We start from the raw sequence: 16,050 nt of genomic DNA, 5'->3' as shown, positions 1-16,050 counted from the left end.
ACACATCACATTTTGGTAAGGGTACGGTTCACTTGAAACCTCAACCGAGGTGGTACTAAAAAAAGTACCAGGTACTGTACCCAGTGGAAAACCCCCCAAAAGTGAACCATACCGATCCATACCGTGCCGTACCATGCAGTGGAAAAGCGCAAATTCTAAAATTAGAAACACTTACACTATTGTTTTATGTTTGTATCAAATCTGCTCTGATTCAAGCAATCTCTCTTTCTTTCGTTCTACGTATATTCCCTCTCACAAAATTTCTTTCAAACATTGTAGCAGGCCCATGAGTTCCCTGGGAGTCCAGACTTTGGACCTGGGCTTCTATCAGACATGTCTGTCCAAAACTCCAGTGGACTAAATGATTCTTCCATCAGTGCTATAGATGAACTCCGTCTGGAGTTGGACCAGTCTGAATTAAAGCAAAGAGAGCTCCTCGACCAGGTTCAGCAGTTTGGCAGAGAGGCAGGTGAACTCCAGGGGGTTGTGGTAGAACTCCAAAGGCAGCTGGACGTCTCTCTAGCTGCCCAAGGTAACCATCAGGAGCTCAAGCGGAACCTGGAGGTGCTAGCTGAGAGTGAACGAGCACTATCCCATGAGCTGGAGGTCTTAAGGGGACGTGAGTCTATCAGGGAGGCCTCCTATAAGGACCTCCAGGACATGTTGGCAGCAGCAGAACGGAAAAATGAGGAACTGATGGCAAGGCTAGATGGAGTATTGGATGAGAAAGGCCAGAGGGCGGCCAGTGACTTCAACTCCGCCCAGAAGATTCACGAGCTGTTAAATGAATTAAAAGAGGCTGAGAAGGGAAGGATAGATGCTCTGGCAGAAGGAGAAGAGAGGAGGAGGCAGGCAGAACAGCTGGCTGAGAAAAACAGAATAAAGGATCAAGCACTTAAAGAGGCTGAGGTGAAAATGGCAGATTGGATGGAAAAGGGTGAGCAACTGCAAACCAGGGCAGAAGAGCACCGTAATGTCATGGACAAACTTCAAGGGGCACTTGCAGTGCGAGAGAAGGAGACCAGCAACCTGCAAAAGCAACTGCAAGATCTCCAGCACTCTCATGAAACTATGGAAAAGCAGGCCAAAGTGAAGCGGAAGGAAATGCAAGAGGATAAAGAAGAGCTTGAGAAGAAGGTGAGTGGCCTGGAAGAGCAGTTGCAAACATTACGGACACAGCTGAAGGCTAAGGAGTCCAATCTTCTCTCCAGTATCAAGAGAGTCCAGTATTTGGAGAAGGAATCAGAGAAGCTTAAAAGTGACAAACAGAATCTGAGAGAAACCATATCTGAACTTGAGAACAGCACCAAAGAGCAGGGCAAAAAGATTGAGGAATACAAAGATAGCTGTGGCAAGCTAATGGAGCAAAACAGCAAGCTCCTCCAGTTGGTGAACAAGAATGAAGAGACCAAGAAGGTGTTGCTTGAAAACAAATCTTCCCTGGAGAGTGAGCTGGCTGCATTGAAGGCCTCAGAGAAGCAGTTGCGTGCACAAATTGATGATGCTAAAGTTACTGTGGATGAAAGAGAGCAGCGGCTCAGAGAGGAGAACAGAAGTCTGGATGAAAGGCTGCATAAGGCCAACATGCAGTTGGAGGAATCCGAAAGTTCAATTCACCAGCTGAAACTGGAGAACAAGGACCTCATGGAGGTTCAGGTGACTCTTAGAGCGTCTCTCGCAGCCATGCAGGAGGAGATACGCAACATCAACAGCCAGATTGCTGAACTTGAGAAAAGTCTTGGAGCTGTGAGATGCAATGAGGCACACCTGACGGCACAGCTTAAAGATAAGGATTCCCAAATGGAGGATCGGGAGAAGCTCTGTGAGGAGCTCCAGGGAAGGGTGGAAGAACTTGAAGGTCATGAGAGGGATTTGGAAATGGAGAAGACAAAGGCAGAAAGAGCCTTAGTTAAACAAACAGAAATGATTAAGACTCTTGAGGCCCAGAGGACAGCTGTGGAGAAGGTCCAACTTGAGCAGAGTGCATGCCATGCTAAAGAGACCCAAGAAATGGCCTCAAAATTCACTCTCCTGGAAGATCAGATGGGACTGAGTGTGAAAGAGGTTTCTAGGCTTCAAGAGGAGGTGCTCGATCTCAGGGCTAAACTTTACAGTGCTGTGGAGGAAAAGGACAAGACCCAAGCAAAGCTGGAGGTCACCGAGGCTTCCTGTGCAGAACTACGAACCTTGACTGAGCAGTTGAAGAAGCAGGCAGAGGAACAGAATCGACTGCATGTGAAAGAGCTGCTGCAGTCTAGCGAACGGGTAGATGCCATAGCTTTGCAACTGAATCGGGAGACGTCTACATGCAAGAAAACAACTGCAGAACTCACTTCAGTCCAAGAGGAGCTGGCAGAGCTCAAGGCCCAGAATGAAAGGTTGGTTTTGGAGAATGCTGAGACCAGAGAGGGTCTCCATAGGGTCAACACAGAAATGGCAGAGTTGGGAATGACAATTTGCAAGCTCACGGCAGAACGGGAAGAGGCACGGGAGCAATGGGCTGCCGAAGCTGCTCGGATCCAGGAACTTCAACAGCAGGGAGTAAAGGAAACGGAGCGACTTAATGCTAGCTTGGTGGCTCTTCACCAAGAAAACTCTAGTCTACAAGAAGAGCTCCAGCAGACGGATAAACTTTCAGAAACTGTGCTGGAACTAAAGGAGATGCTGGACAAAACCGAGGGTGAACGGGACGCTGCTCGTGAAGAGATCGCCACAGTGAAATTTCAGATGAGCACGGAGAGTATGACTTTAAAAAACCAGATAAAGGTAAAATGATTTCAGAATCATCATCACTTCAAATCTATTCTGTCAAATACTTGTGCTGTGTTCATATCATGGTAAAATTACCATAATTACAAGTAGACAACTCTACTCTTTACAAGCTTTCTGAAATAATTTGTTTCTATGGAAACACTAATAATGCAAAATGCATTATTGAAGAAATCTAAAACAGAAATACGTGATGTATATATATCTATCACAGCCTTGTTGGTTGTTTTTACATGTCACACAGTCAAGTGAGAAAAACTGGTCATGAATCAGGTTCATGTGACTTTTGTGATGTTTTATCTAATTTACTTTGTGATTCACAGAAATCCAAGTACTTTTTATGTAAAATAGTGACCATTTTAGTATTACAAATATTTTCCTTTATTAAATACATTATGTATTTTTTCTTGATATAGGCCTAATTAGTATTTGTTTTTTAACCTAGAGCCTTAATGAAGAGATTAAGGGTTTGAAAACTCAGCTAGACCTGGAGTTGAAGAAGACATCTGAGCTGGAGGCCAAATTATCCGAGTTAGAGGTATGCAAATGTTGAGCCAGGTGAGGCCAGACAAACAGCATCACTTTTAATACTTCTATTTAATTGATCTACATGATCATCAGATACTTTTTGCATACCAGCATGTGAATGATTATTATTATTCATCTCTGTTGGCTGATAACACTGGTATTCGTAGGTGATGAATGTCTGATCTCCCGCTCCTCTTTTTGTTCTTGTTGATTGGAGACCCACTGTGCCAGACAGTGGAACAGAAGACAAGAGATTGGGGTTAATTGCCAGACAGTGATGAATAATTTGCTTCTCATTAAGTCTATAATTAGGAACAGTGCATACTGTTACCTGCAGATATTTGTCAATTAGAGTATAAGTGCCACTGTAATTATTTTTAATGTTAGTTGCAGATATTTGTCAATTAGAAATAATATAATATATATAAGTGCCACTGTAATTATTTTCAAAAAAAAAAAAAATAATAATAATTTTATATATATATATTTTGCTCTGTTATTTTATTTTTGATATATGTTGTGTTAGATGTATATTTTTAATTTGTTTTTTTTGGTAAAACCATGATGCTGAATTATACCATGTTCATGCACCGAGGTATTTAAAAGAATACCACAAAACAAGGTATTCCCTCATGAAAAGCAGTACTGTGGTATTGTAGTGATTTTAGAAAGTAATACTGTTGTGCCTTGAAATGACCATGGTAGTGAAATGTATCTACATGGTGCTTTCAGGAATACCATGATACTACCAAAATACAATGATAGTACCATATTACAAACAACTATAATAGAACCATATAATTTTTTGTAAGTGTTATCATGGTACATGTCCAAAATAGATTAGTTATGGTACATTTCTTAATGTTAACACATTGTTAAATGCTGTAATTTTGATAATACAATAATGCATTTTTTATTATATTCCTTGGATAAGATGAAAATCAAGATAAAATAACTGTACAGTGTCAGTGTATGCAAATGTTTGATGTTTCTGTGTACAGATTATGTTCATGCATTTGGCTGTTTGTTTGTGCTTTTAGGCAGTAAATATTGAATACTCTCATCTGATTGAGGAGAAAGACTCTCACATCACTGACTTTGAGTCTCGGCTGCGTGAGAGAGAGTGTGAGACACAGCAACTGCAAGAAAGTATATCAAGGTGAGCATTCAAAAACACAATAAAAGGGTTAATGCAGTACAGATAATTGATCTGCATGTGTAAAAGCCATCACTAATGGATTTCCAAATGGATCTTCATGAGGATTTCTTGGACTCTGGAAGAGATTAATTTGAGTAATTAGTTAGGTTATATTTGTATGGATTATTATGAGCTTGTATTTTCTTTTTCTTTCTCCCTTAGTACCAAAGAGGCTCTTAGTGAGGTACAGAAAGAGAGGGAAGAACTGAAGCAGAAATTGGATCAAGTGTTGACAGAGACTCAGAATCAGCATCTCCGGATGTCTGCTGAGCTGGAGGATCTGGGCCAAACCAAAGTAAACCTGGAGGAACGGCTCATCGAACTTATCAGGTCCGTATATATCCTTCAGGGTTAACTTCTTTTTCCTTACCTAAAAACAAGGTTATTTCATTGTTTATAATTAGCTGGCGTGTTTCATGATTATAGGTTAGGTTTTAACTTAATCCAGTTTTTCTAACATGTCTAGTCATGTTCGTAAAGCTCTGTCACACCACACAATGCATTTCAGTGCATTTCTATGCACCTATTCATACTGAGAATGATTCATTTCATTCATTCATGTGGTGTAAATAGATTTGGTACAAAAATCATGATTAAGTTTACTTTTTGAAAATTCTTTAAATAGTTTTAAATAGTTTATAATTTTCTTTTTTTTTTTTGTTCTTTTAAAAGTTAAAGGGATAGATCACCCAAAAATTAAAATTCTGTCATCATTTACTCACCCTCATGTCGTTCCAAACCTGTATGAGTTGCTTTCTTATGTTGAACATAAAAGAAGGTATTTTGAAGATTGCTGGGAATCAAACAGTTGGTGGTCCATAGTATTTTTTTTCCTACTATGGAAGTCAATGGTAACCACCAACTGTTTGAGTAAATGATGACAGAATTTTCATTTTTGGGTGAACTATCCCTTTAAGGTATCAAAATCATTGGATGATTTTTGTAGGAGATTCTTTTGGTATATCTTTTAGATTTTTTTTTTTTAAATAGTTTTTGAAATGAAAATGACTGGATGATTTTTGTAGGAAAATGAAAACTTTTTTTTTCTCTCTCTTGATGCAAGCACCTCAATTTCTTTTACTACTTCATCTTGTATGTCATCTTGTGCTACTTGAAATAAAAAGCTCCGGTCACGCTTCAGAGAAGAGAAACTAAAAAAAGACTAAAAACTATTTTACAGATGAAGCTACTTGTATTCTCAGTGAGATGTTAAGAATAACTGATAATGGTGGTGTTCAGTGTCTGTATATCAAAATACAACAAGCACAAATAAAAGCAGGTCAAGACCCCATTCTCATCTGCTAGATTGTTTTAACTCAAACAGATGTTTGTTTTTTGCTCTTTTTAAGTGCATGGCTTATTGAATTCTCATGGTTTGTAAGTTAATTCACTTTAATTCTCAATGCAAAACAAAACTAAAATGCAAATGTCTAGAGAGCCAGACAGCTGAGATGAGAACACATCGGAACAAAAATAAAGGTGCTGCTACCACAAAGGTGTCTGAGATATTCAGGAACTCACATAAGCATTTATTTTTTGATGAAATATGCAGTTCTGTGTGAATAATATTATTCACATAATCAAACAGCAGCAGACGTTATAAAACTCTATCCTTGACAGGAAAAGGAAATGAACCATGAAAGGTGCTTTAAGACATTGAAGACCCCAAGAGACAAAAGAGAACCAAAGAGAGTTCTTTGAGAGTCTTTGTTTCTCATCTCCTCCTTTCTATCTGTGTTTCAGGGATAAGGATGCTCTGTGGCAGAAATCGGATGCTCTGGAGTTCGAGCAGAAGCTGAGAGCGGAGGAGCAGTGGTGGCTGGTCGATAAAGAGGCCACACATTGTCTGGGCTGCCAGGGCCAGTTCACGTGGTGGCTGCGGCGCCATCACTGCAGGTGGCCAATCTCAATAACACCCTCTCTGATCTCAAGTTAGAAGTGCAGCGAAATGCAAAAAACTGCAGAAAATAAATGTATGAATATTAATGTTAAGGGAAGTAGAAGTATTGTACACATCTTTTGAAGAAAGGCTCGGAAAGATTTAGCAATCACATCACGGTAGTTTAGCACACAGTGCCAAAGTTGTTGTTGTGAAATGTTTTGCTGGAAAAATGGAAATTTTTTCATTTGAAAGTGTGTATTGTAAAAAGCATGTTGAATAATACCAAAATATTCTTACATTTTTACATATATACATACTCCAAAGTGAGATTTGAGTGTCCAAATCCTTTTTGTTGTGTCTGTATGTGCAGGTTTAGCACTGGAGGAATTTAAATTGAATCATTGTCTTTTTCTGGGCAAACACAACACATTTTTGGCTGTTTGCTTTGCTACCTGATCTGCATAATGACTTTAGTCAATCTAGCTGAAACAATGCAGACAAAACATGCAAATAAACACCATCACTGAGAGTAATTCATTCTTAGTCAATCCTCACCTCAGGTCTTTTAGACACATCCTGAGGTTTTATTGCAATTCTTTGAGTACATTAAAGGAATAGTTCACCCCAGAAATAAAAATTCACCCTCAGGCAGTCCAAGATATAGACAAGTTTGTTTCTTCATCAGAAGAGCAGATTTGGAGAAATGTAGCATTACATCACTTGCGTACCAATGGATGCTCTGCAGTGAATGGGTGCCGTTAGAATGAGAGTCTAAACAGCTGATAAAAACATTACAATAAACAACACCAATCCAGTCCATCAACTAACCTCTGGTGAAGTGAAAACCTGCATGTTTGTAAGAAACAAATACATCATTACAATGTTTTTAACATGTATTAATCCTCTATCATAATATCGCTTTGTCCAGTGAAAAAGTCGTCTCGTCTGAATCAGGAGAGAAATGACCAAAACAACAATCCAAAACAGTTCTAAACCAATATGTCAGTGGATTTTGATGTGAAAGGACAACAGGGCATTGGACTTTTTCACTGAAGGAAGCATTATTATTATTATTATTATTATTATTATTATTATTATGGGCTTTATTTTGTCCAGAAGCGATGGTTTAATGTTAAAACGCTTTAACAATGGATTTTTTTTCTTACATACACACAGCTTTTCACTTCATAAGACATTAATTGATGGACTGGAGTGGTGTGGATTACTTGTGGATTATTGTGATGTTTTTATCAGCTGTTGGGACTCTTTTTCTGACGGCACCCATTCACTGCAGAGGATCCATTGGTGAACAAGTGATGGTGATGAAGAAACAAAATCTACATCTTGGTCTGAGGGTATATTTTCAGTGAATTTTCATTTTGGGCAAACTGTTTTCAGTAATTACGGATTAGATTACATTTCTGCATTATGTATAAATTTAATATAATTCATATTTTAAGACCTGATAACTATTTACACTGAGTCTGAAATTTTCATCAACAGCAACAAAAAATATTTGGACACCTAAATTGACTTTAAAAAAAAGTTAATCATAGTACAATATTTTAGACTGTATATAAAGAACTTTACTGATGCATTGTTTGGTCTAAAAATATGTTGTTGTTTTTTTTGTGCCAAATATGCTGACTTTTGTTATACTGTGTTCTTGGCAGGTTGTGTGGCCGTATCTTCTGTTACTACTGCAGCAATAATTTTGTGATGACAAAAAACTCAAAGAAGGAGCGCTGCTGCCGAGAGTGCTACATGCAGCACAACGCTGTGGTGGAAAGATTCACAAAAGCCGAACTCAACAGCTCATCAGAGAATCAACCACCGCCTCTTGCAAATGCTGCCAGTCAGCCACCACCACCCTATATACCCACACCAAGAGTTACAGGTACAGATGCAGCCAAAAATCCTAAAAATAATTAAGAGTTGATTGCACATGAATGCCACCTGAAAAGTTGTAATTATGTACGTTAACTATGTAGTTTTGTTTGAATGCATTTTGTTTATGAAGAGTAGCCAGAAAACACGACTCATTTAGCTGATTCATGAAGACACACCTGTGCAATTAACTTTAGTGCTAAAAAGCTCTCTGCCTCTTGACAGAGAAAAAAAGAGATATTTGAATTGTCAATTTTATTCTTTATTATATTATAGTTTCTGTCTTGCACGTAGGAACTTCTCAGGAGGTCTTGAATGTAAAATTACTTTAGTAGGTATTCTTTACGTTTTAAATTTAGGAAACTTTTTCCATTTAAGAGCACCTCAAAATTCCCATAGCAAGCATCAAAGTTACTTTTCTTTCCTTTAAACTCTCTACATAAGTACTGATAAAAAAGGTGCTGTCACCATTGAGTGGGTTTTTCATTCTGAGTGTGTGACTACAGCAGCACATATTGAAAGAACCTTCAAGTGCTTAAATGTAGTCTTCTGCCTGGCATTCATCTTTTGTGTCTGAGGATTGTCTTTATGAATGGATTGAATGGCCAGGAAGTGCATTCCTGAATGCTAAAAGAGCAGAATTTTGCTACAGAGAGCTTTGTGATCATAATTGACAGGTGGAATGTCACAAATATGTCTTGACTCTAACAAGCAGTCCTGTCATTAATTTTTGGGACAGTAAATATTGCTTGTTAATAAATTTATCTATATATTTTTTCTCAAGGAGGTGTCTGATGGTTCAAAAAGCCAGATACTGTACAATAAAAATTCTGACATTTTTACTAAAGAAAGGATAAGTGTTCAAATCCTGTTGATTACAAGGTTTGATACCTGACATGCATATAGAAATCAGCCCCAGCAATCTCTAGATATTTTCAAAAATCAATATACAGTCATTGCAGACTGTGATTGCACCAGCACTGAGAAAATTAAAGGACCATGTGACAGCGCCAACTATGTATCATCAGTAATTCAAACCTGGATAAAGATACTTAAAAACATCAGTGAATTTATAGCCACCTAGCGTTATTTTAGTATTATTTATATACTGATATAGTATTGTTAATATTTTAAATTAGCTTTTGTTTTTATATTTTCAGATTTCCTTTTCATTTTAAAGTTTTAGTATTTTTCTTTTGTGCATTTTCTTATTTTATTAGTTTTTTTTTTTTTTTTTTTTTTTTTTTTTTTAAGATTTCGATTTAGCTTGAATTGATTTTTATTTCCGTTTTAGTTGTAGTAATTTTAGTACTTCAACTTATTTTCAGTTAGCTGGCGAGGCAGCATTTTTAATTTGACATTTCTCATGGGTGGAGGTCACACTGAGGCTGATAACGCCCCATGTCCTGACTTACAGTTACAGATCCTGGTGAGAAACTGGATGATGGGGTATTTGACATCATAACAGAAGAGGAAGTGAATGAGACTTATGACAGCGACTCCCACACCACAACCGGGTCACAGGAGGAAGAAGGAGATGGAAGGCAAACTGGAGACCTGTAAGAATTTAAAGATGCGCGCACACACAAATAATCCCAGACACCACCACCTTTAAATACACAAATGTTCAAAAAATTGGGTTCAGTAAGATTTTTTAAGAAATCAATACTTTATTCAGCAAGGATGCATTAAATTGATCAAAAGGGACTTCAAAGACATCTGTAGAGTTACTAAAGATTTCTATTTCAAATAAATTCTGTTCTTTTGAACTTTCTATTCATCAGAGAATCCTGAACAAAGAGTGTCACTTCAAAAAAGCAGAACTGTTTTCAACATTGATTAGATAAGAAATGTTTCTTGAGCAGCAAATCAGCATATTAGAATGATTTCTGAAGAATCATGTGACACTGAAGACTGGAGTAATGATGCTTTTTTTTTTTTTTACTGTATTTTTGATCAAACAAATATTACATGCATAAGAGACAGAGGAAAAAAATCTTCCAGATACCAAACTTTTAAACAGTAGTGTACCTTGTGAACTAATCTAGCTTAAAGTGATACTCCACCCTAAAATGAAAATTTTGTCATTAATCACTTACCCCCATGTCGTTCCAAACCCGTAACAGCTTCTTTCATGTTCGGAACACAATTAAAGATATTTTGGATGAAAACCCGGAGGCCTGTGACTGTCCCATAGACTGCCAAGTAAATAACTGTGTCAAGGTCCATAAAAGGTATGAAAGTCGTCGTCAGAATACTCCATCTGCCATCAGACGTGCAATCTGGGTTATATGAAGCAACGGGAACACTTTTTGTTATTTTTGTTTCTTTTCTTACGAAAAGTGTTACCTGTTATTTACTTGTCAGTCTGTGGGACAGTCACAGGCCTCCCAGTTTTCATCCAAAATATCTTAAATTGTGTTCTGAAGCTTTTACAGGTTTGGAACGACATGGGGGTACTGTAAATGATTAATGACAAAATTTTCATTTGGCGGGGAGTATCCCTTTAAACTTTAAACCTGGTTTTCAGATATGCTTCTGCCATTTGAATTTAGGTAAAAGTAAACAAAAATAAAAGCTCAGTTTTATGGTGTACGCTGCTTAAGGTGTGTAGTTTTTGCAAATAATGATGCTTTTAGACTTATTATTGCAATAAGGCTATGTGAAAGCCGGCATCTTTTTATTGCAAGACATTTTCCATTCTTTTAACTTTTAAAAAGAATCATAAATGGACTAAATAAGGAACCGTATTTATTAAATGAAAGCATATAAAGAATTGTTCACTTCTATATAAAGTGTGCACACACAAAAAGAAGAGACCATAGACAATGGATGCGCTAAAATGTTCCCATGTCGTCACAATTACACTTAGAATGGTCCAGTTTGTAGCAGTGTTATCAAGATTCCCCAGACTGCATCACCAGGCCTCTGTTTAGAAAATTGTGCTGTGATGCTTCTACAAATAAGTGTTACAGACAGACAGGAAGTCCTGCCGGGAGACTGATTGCAGGGGGGATGATGACTGTCAATTTATGCATTTCATGCCATCTTGCGTGCATTTCCTAACATTTGTCACTCTGAGATGAGCACCTGCCTGGCATATAATTCTACAGCAACCTCAAAAGATCATTTTCCTGTGGGTGAACAAGGTTTCTGTAATTAGATGCACTCCCCAGGAAATGCATAGAGTTTTGATGGAAAGATTTTTATTTTTGATTTATTTATTTTTTGAGTCTTTGTTTTTTCTCTTTTTTTTTTCTTTTATTGTTTGCATCAAACACATCATAATATGTGTGCATGTTAATTACCTTTTATTTTATTTTTTTGCCTCTGTGACTTTAAGAGCTTGATGCATAGACCAGTTTTGCATTTGAAATAAAAATGGTTCTTGCTTGCAAACTTGCTGTTGGGCCAACTTGAGATTTTGGCTGCTTCATCCTTCAATAACAGACTCTCTGCAAAGCTGCTTTACATTGTGGCACAAACCGATAAGTTCACGGTGAAGTGAGCAGGAGTTCCAGAAACATCACACATACACTACTTTTTATGAAAGTAATTTTATTCAGTAAGGATGGATTATATTGATCAAAATTGACAGTGAAGACATTTATAATGTTACTAAAGATTTCTATTTCAAATAAATGCTGTTCTTTTGAACTTTCTATTCATCAAACAATCCTGCAAAAATGTATGACGGTGTTCACAAAAATATTAATCAGCACAACTGTTTTCAACATTGATAATAATCAGAAATGTTTCTTGATCAGCAAATCAGCATATTAGAAGGATCATGTGACACTGAAGACTGGAGTTATGATGCTGGAAATTACATTTGAAAATTTATTCAAATAGAAAACTGTTATCTTAAATTGTAATATTATTCCACAATTACTGTATTTTTGATTAAATAAATGCAACCTTGGTGAGTTAAAGAGACTATCAGAAATCTTACCGACCCCAAATTTTTGAACGGTGGTGTATTTGGGAATTCATGAGTTCAATATTCATATTATTTAATATAATATGTCTGCACAAATTCAGAAGGACTCATTTTTGCAGCTTAGTTTTTGTACTGGGAAGTTTTGAGGTCTGAATGATATGGAATGTTTTCATAGTTCAATGAACTGTTCTTAAAAAAAAAAAAAGTCACATTTTTACATTTTACATTTTTAGTTCATCTTATTATTATTATTATTATTTTTTTTGGACAGTTTAGATATAAGGGAACAGATTTTTCTTTATGACTTTGTCCATCAAGTAAACACATAGCAACCCGTTAACAAGTGTTCAAACCCCTTGTCATAGCAACATCCAGGCAACCATTCCAAACATTCTAACTTCAAAAAATGTTCCGTCTATTTATGGTAGGTTGTTATTATTGTCTTTTACAGTAGCATATCGAGTGACGTGACCCCTGATGAACAGGAAGAGATGGTCCCTACTGTACAGGATGCAGAAATCACCCTCCTCAAGTCAGGAGAACTCACGTTAGTATATGCCTATAGAAAACACACACACACACACACACACTCATACGGCTACACAATTGTTATTTCTGTTGATTGGGTGCATGTCTTTCTGTAGTGCCTCTGTGCCTCTGGATATAGATGAGATTCTTCATTTCGGTGATGGTTCCCGTGAACTGTTTGTCAAGTCCAGTTGCTATAGTGCCATTCCCATCACTGTGGGCGACCGAGGGCCCATCATCAACTGGGTTTTCTCTTCCGAGCCCAAGAGCATCTCCTTCACTGTGGTGTACAGAGAGACACTTGACACACCTGTTGAGCAGGCCAAGGTAACAAACACACACATACATGGCCTTCAACACCTGTTTGGTATGCACGAGTCGACCATCACTAAAGCTGCTCATTGTAAAAGAATTGCCTTGTTAGTGTGACGCTCAGTAGATAGTCTTTTAAAAACTGCTATGCATTTCTGCAGAGTCTCATATAATTTGGTAAAAGGTATCTCTTTGTGTCTTAAAAACTGATTTCTCAGAGCTCAGATCACAGATTTAAATATCGCCCCACTTTTAGTGTTGGGGAGTTATAAATAAATTAAAAGAAATATTCTAATATTATAATTGTCATTATTTTGACTTCCTTCTGTGAAAAAGTAGGATATTTTAATAATCTGGAAAATATCTCAAGAATTTCTTTCCATGAAGTGACCTAAAACCTTTTGCATTGTCTTATTTATATCAAAATAGTATTTAGTTAAATACCATTGTTTCCTGCTAATTTTAAAATAATTTATTGAAAATTCTGGGTTATTATTATTGTATTATTTTAGTTAAATTTAGTGCTATTTTATGTGTGCACTTTAGATGCTTTCATTCTAATTAAGATAATTTTTTTTATGTAAGTTAAATACTAATGAATATTACATGATAAAATCTGCCAGAGCAAAACTCCCTTACTAAGTAGCTCTAATGTAGTTTGTTTTTGGTAACTTGTAGTCAGTGTTGTTTTAATATGTTTTATATGCTGTTTAGTATTTATTAATATTTTGAATTAGCTTTTATATGTATATTTTCAGTTTGCACTTAAATTTCAGTTTGATTTTTGGTAATTTTATGTACTTTTGTCATTTATATTATTTTTTGTTTATTAATTTAATTGTTTTTATGTTTATATTTAAGTTTTATTTTAGTTTTAACATTTCAACTTATTATTATTTTAATTTTAGATTCGGCATTTCAACTTATCTATTTTTAAATTGAAGATTTTTAAGTTTTCATCAAATACTTATATTACTTTATTTAAGCTTTATCCCAATTTGATAAGTTTGACCCAACATTGAGCGCTTTGTTATTTACAGTAAATTAGACTGGGTTTGATAAGTGTATGTTGAATAATAATCAGTTATGATAATGCAAACTGCTGCATGTCTTCACAAACATCACAGACGTTGCATCAGCTTCCATTGTTCCATCCCTTCTGTGTGGCAGTGTCTGAAATGCATCCTTCTTTTCATCTTTTGAATATTTTGAAAGTTATTACTTCTTTGATTGATATGATTACCATGAAGGCATTTTTTTTATTTGTTTGATTATTATTTTTTTTGTTGTTGTTGTTGTTGTTGTTATTACTCTCACACGCTGTAACTCGCATAAAGAGACCATACAGGGCCAGCTGAAAGTCCGCAATCCTGGAGTCTATACACTCGTCTTTGATAACTCATTTTCCAGGTACAGTAACACACGGGTGACATTTATACACTCCAGAGAGCCTTTCAGAGCTTTTGTGCTTCACAGAAAATATCTACTCTTTTGACTGGTAGTATTTTGCTTATGATTACTATAGTGTCGTCATGTTGTGGGCTGTTTTTTTTTGTTGTGTGGTTTTTTTTGGATTCTTGTTGTTGTTATAAGTATTAATTCACCCAACCACAGATTAAGGCCTTAAAAAGGCAGAAAGTCTTAAATTCATAAACCTGTGACGCTATATTACATGCACATTTTGACAAGCTGGGTAAATAAAGATGACCCAGTTAAGACAAATAGATAAATTTCATTCAGTACTGAGAAATATAAAAAAAAGAGAAGAAAAACTTGATTTTAAATTATTTTACAGTATCATACATGCTATGAGTTCTTTATGCATACCATTATTTTATTAGCATCAAACTACTGGAAACGGTATCAGCGCTATTAGCTGCTTACGCACTAAAATTATAATTACTTTTTAAGAAAACAGTACACTGAAAAAAAGATTGGTATAGAAGCAATATTACTTCAGATATTTCTAGTAAATTCCACTAACGATTACAAAGAAACAGCAAGTAACAGATTGAACACAATATGTGACCCTGGACCACAAAACCAGTCACAAGGGTACATTTTTAGAAATAGAGCTTTATAAATCTTCTGAAAGCTGAATAAATAAGCTTTTCATTGATGCACGGTTTATTCGGATCGGACACTATTTGGAATCTGAGGGTGCAAAAAAATCTAAATATTGAGAAAATCACCTTTAAATTTGTCCAAATGAAGTTCTTAGCAATGCATATTACTTATCAAAAATTAAGTTTTAATATATTTATGGTAGGAAACAAAATATATTCATGGAACATGATCTTTACTTAATATCCTGATGATTTTTGGCATAAAAGAAAAATCAATAATTAGGCTCATAGAATGCATTTTTGGCTATTGCTACAAATATACCCGTGCAAGTTGCAACTTGGTTTTGTGGTCTAGGGTCACATATTTTGAAGTAGAAAAACTGAAAAAGTATATATTAGGTTTGTTTTGTTGTTTAGGGTTAATTATTTTCAAAGTAGAAGATTTTGTTTACATAATATATGTGTGGATACTGTTATATTTATTATGTATATTTTACACACACATGCATGTATATATTTAGAAGAATATGTTATGTTTATATATTAAAATATTTTATATAATATATAAAATAAGAATATAAATATATAAATGTAAACATGTAACACATATTTTCTATATAATTTATGTGTGTGTATTTATATATACATAATAAATATAGTAAACAATACATATATTATGTAAAACCAAAAATTTTGGATGTGAATCGGATGTAAATATTTTGGATGTGATTAATCGTGATTAATCATTTGACAGCCCTAGTATATATATTTTTTTTTTATTAATTGGAAGGATGAAATGAAACACTCACTGTTTCTCCTGTGTTTTCTTTTCTACAGATTTCTCTCCAAGAAGGTCAGCTACCACCTGACCATTGAGAAGTCCATCATCTATGATGGAAGTGACTTCCCTTAAATGTGGCTTTGTGGTGTGTAGCGTCCT

General features: G+C 35.7%; 1 protein-coding gene and 1 long non-coding RNA gene across 3 annotated transcripts in view; one reads left to right on the top strand and one right to left on the bottom strand.

The window, feature by feature from the left end:
• LOC109057814 (FYVE and coiled-coil domain-containing protein 1-like) overlaps positions 1-13,301 on the top strand; it is a 25,521-nt gene extending 12,220 nt beyond the window's left edge. For both annotated transcript variants that reach the window (XM_042713692.1, XM_042713690.1), the window contains exons 8-16: positions 280-2,766; positions 3,215-3,307; positions 4,338-4,456; positions 4,658-4,825; positions 6,239-6,391; positions 8,051-8,274; positions 9,682-9,823; positions 12,656-12,751; positions 12,849-13,301. In XM_042713692.1, the coding sequence (XP_042569626.1) occupies positions 280-2,766; positions 3,215-3,307; positions 4,338-4,456; positions 4,658-4,825; positions 6,239-6,391; positions 8,051-8,274; positions 9,682-9,823; positions 12,656-12,751; positions 12,849-13,161 (3,795 nt within the window). In that variant the 3' untranslated portion in view covers positions 13,162-13,301. The remainder of the gene's footprint in view (positions 1-279; positions 2,767-3,214; positions 3,308-4,337; positions 4,457-4,657; positions 4,826-6,238; positions 6,392-8,050; positions 8,275-9,681; positions 9,824-12,655; positions 12,752-12,848) is intronic.
• On the bottom strand, positions 12,444-16,050 carry LOC122135132. Its single transcript, XR_006153365.1, has 2 exons — positions 15,920-16,050; positions 12,444-13,012 (listed from the first exon to the last, which is right to left on the bottom strand). It is a non-coding gene; the product is annotated as an uncharacterized LOC122135132 (long non-coding RNA).

The sequence above is a fragment of the Cyprinus carpio genome, chromosome A23 (genome assembly GCF_018340385.1).
Source record: "Cyprinus carpio isolate SPL01 chromosome A23, ASM1834038v1, whole genome shotgun sequence".
NCBI classification, from domain to species: domain Eukaryota; kingdom Metazoa; phylum Chordata; class Actinopteri; order Cypriniformes; family Cyprinidae; genus Cyprinus; species Cyprinus carpio.
This window is presented reverse-complemented; position numbering and strand designations above follow the sequence as displayed.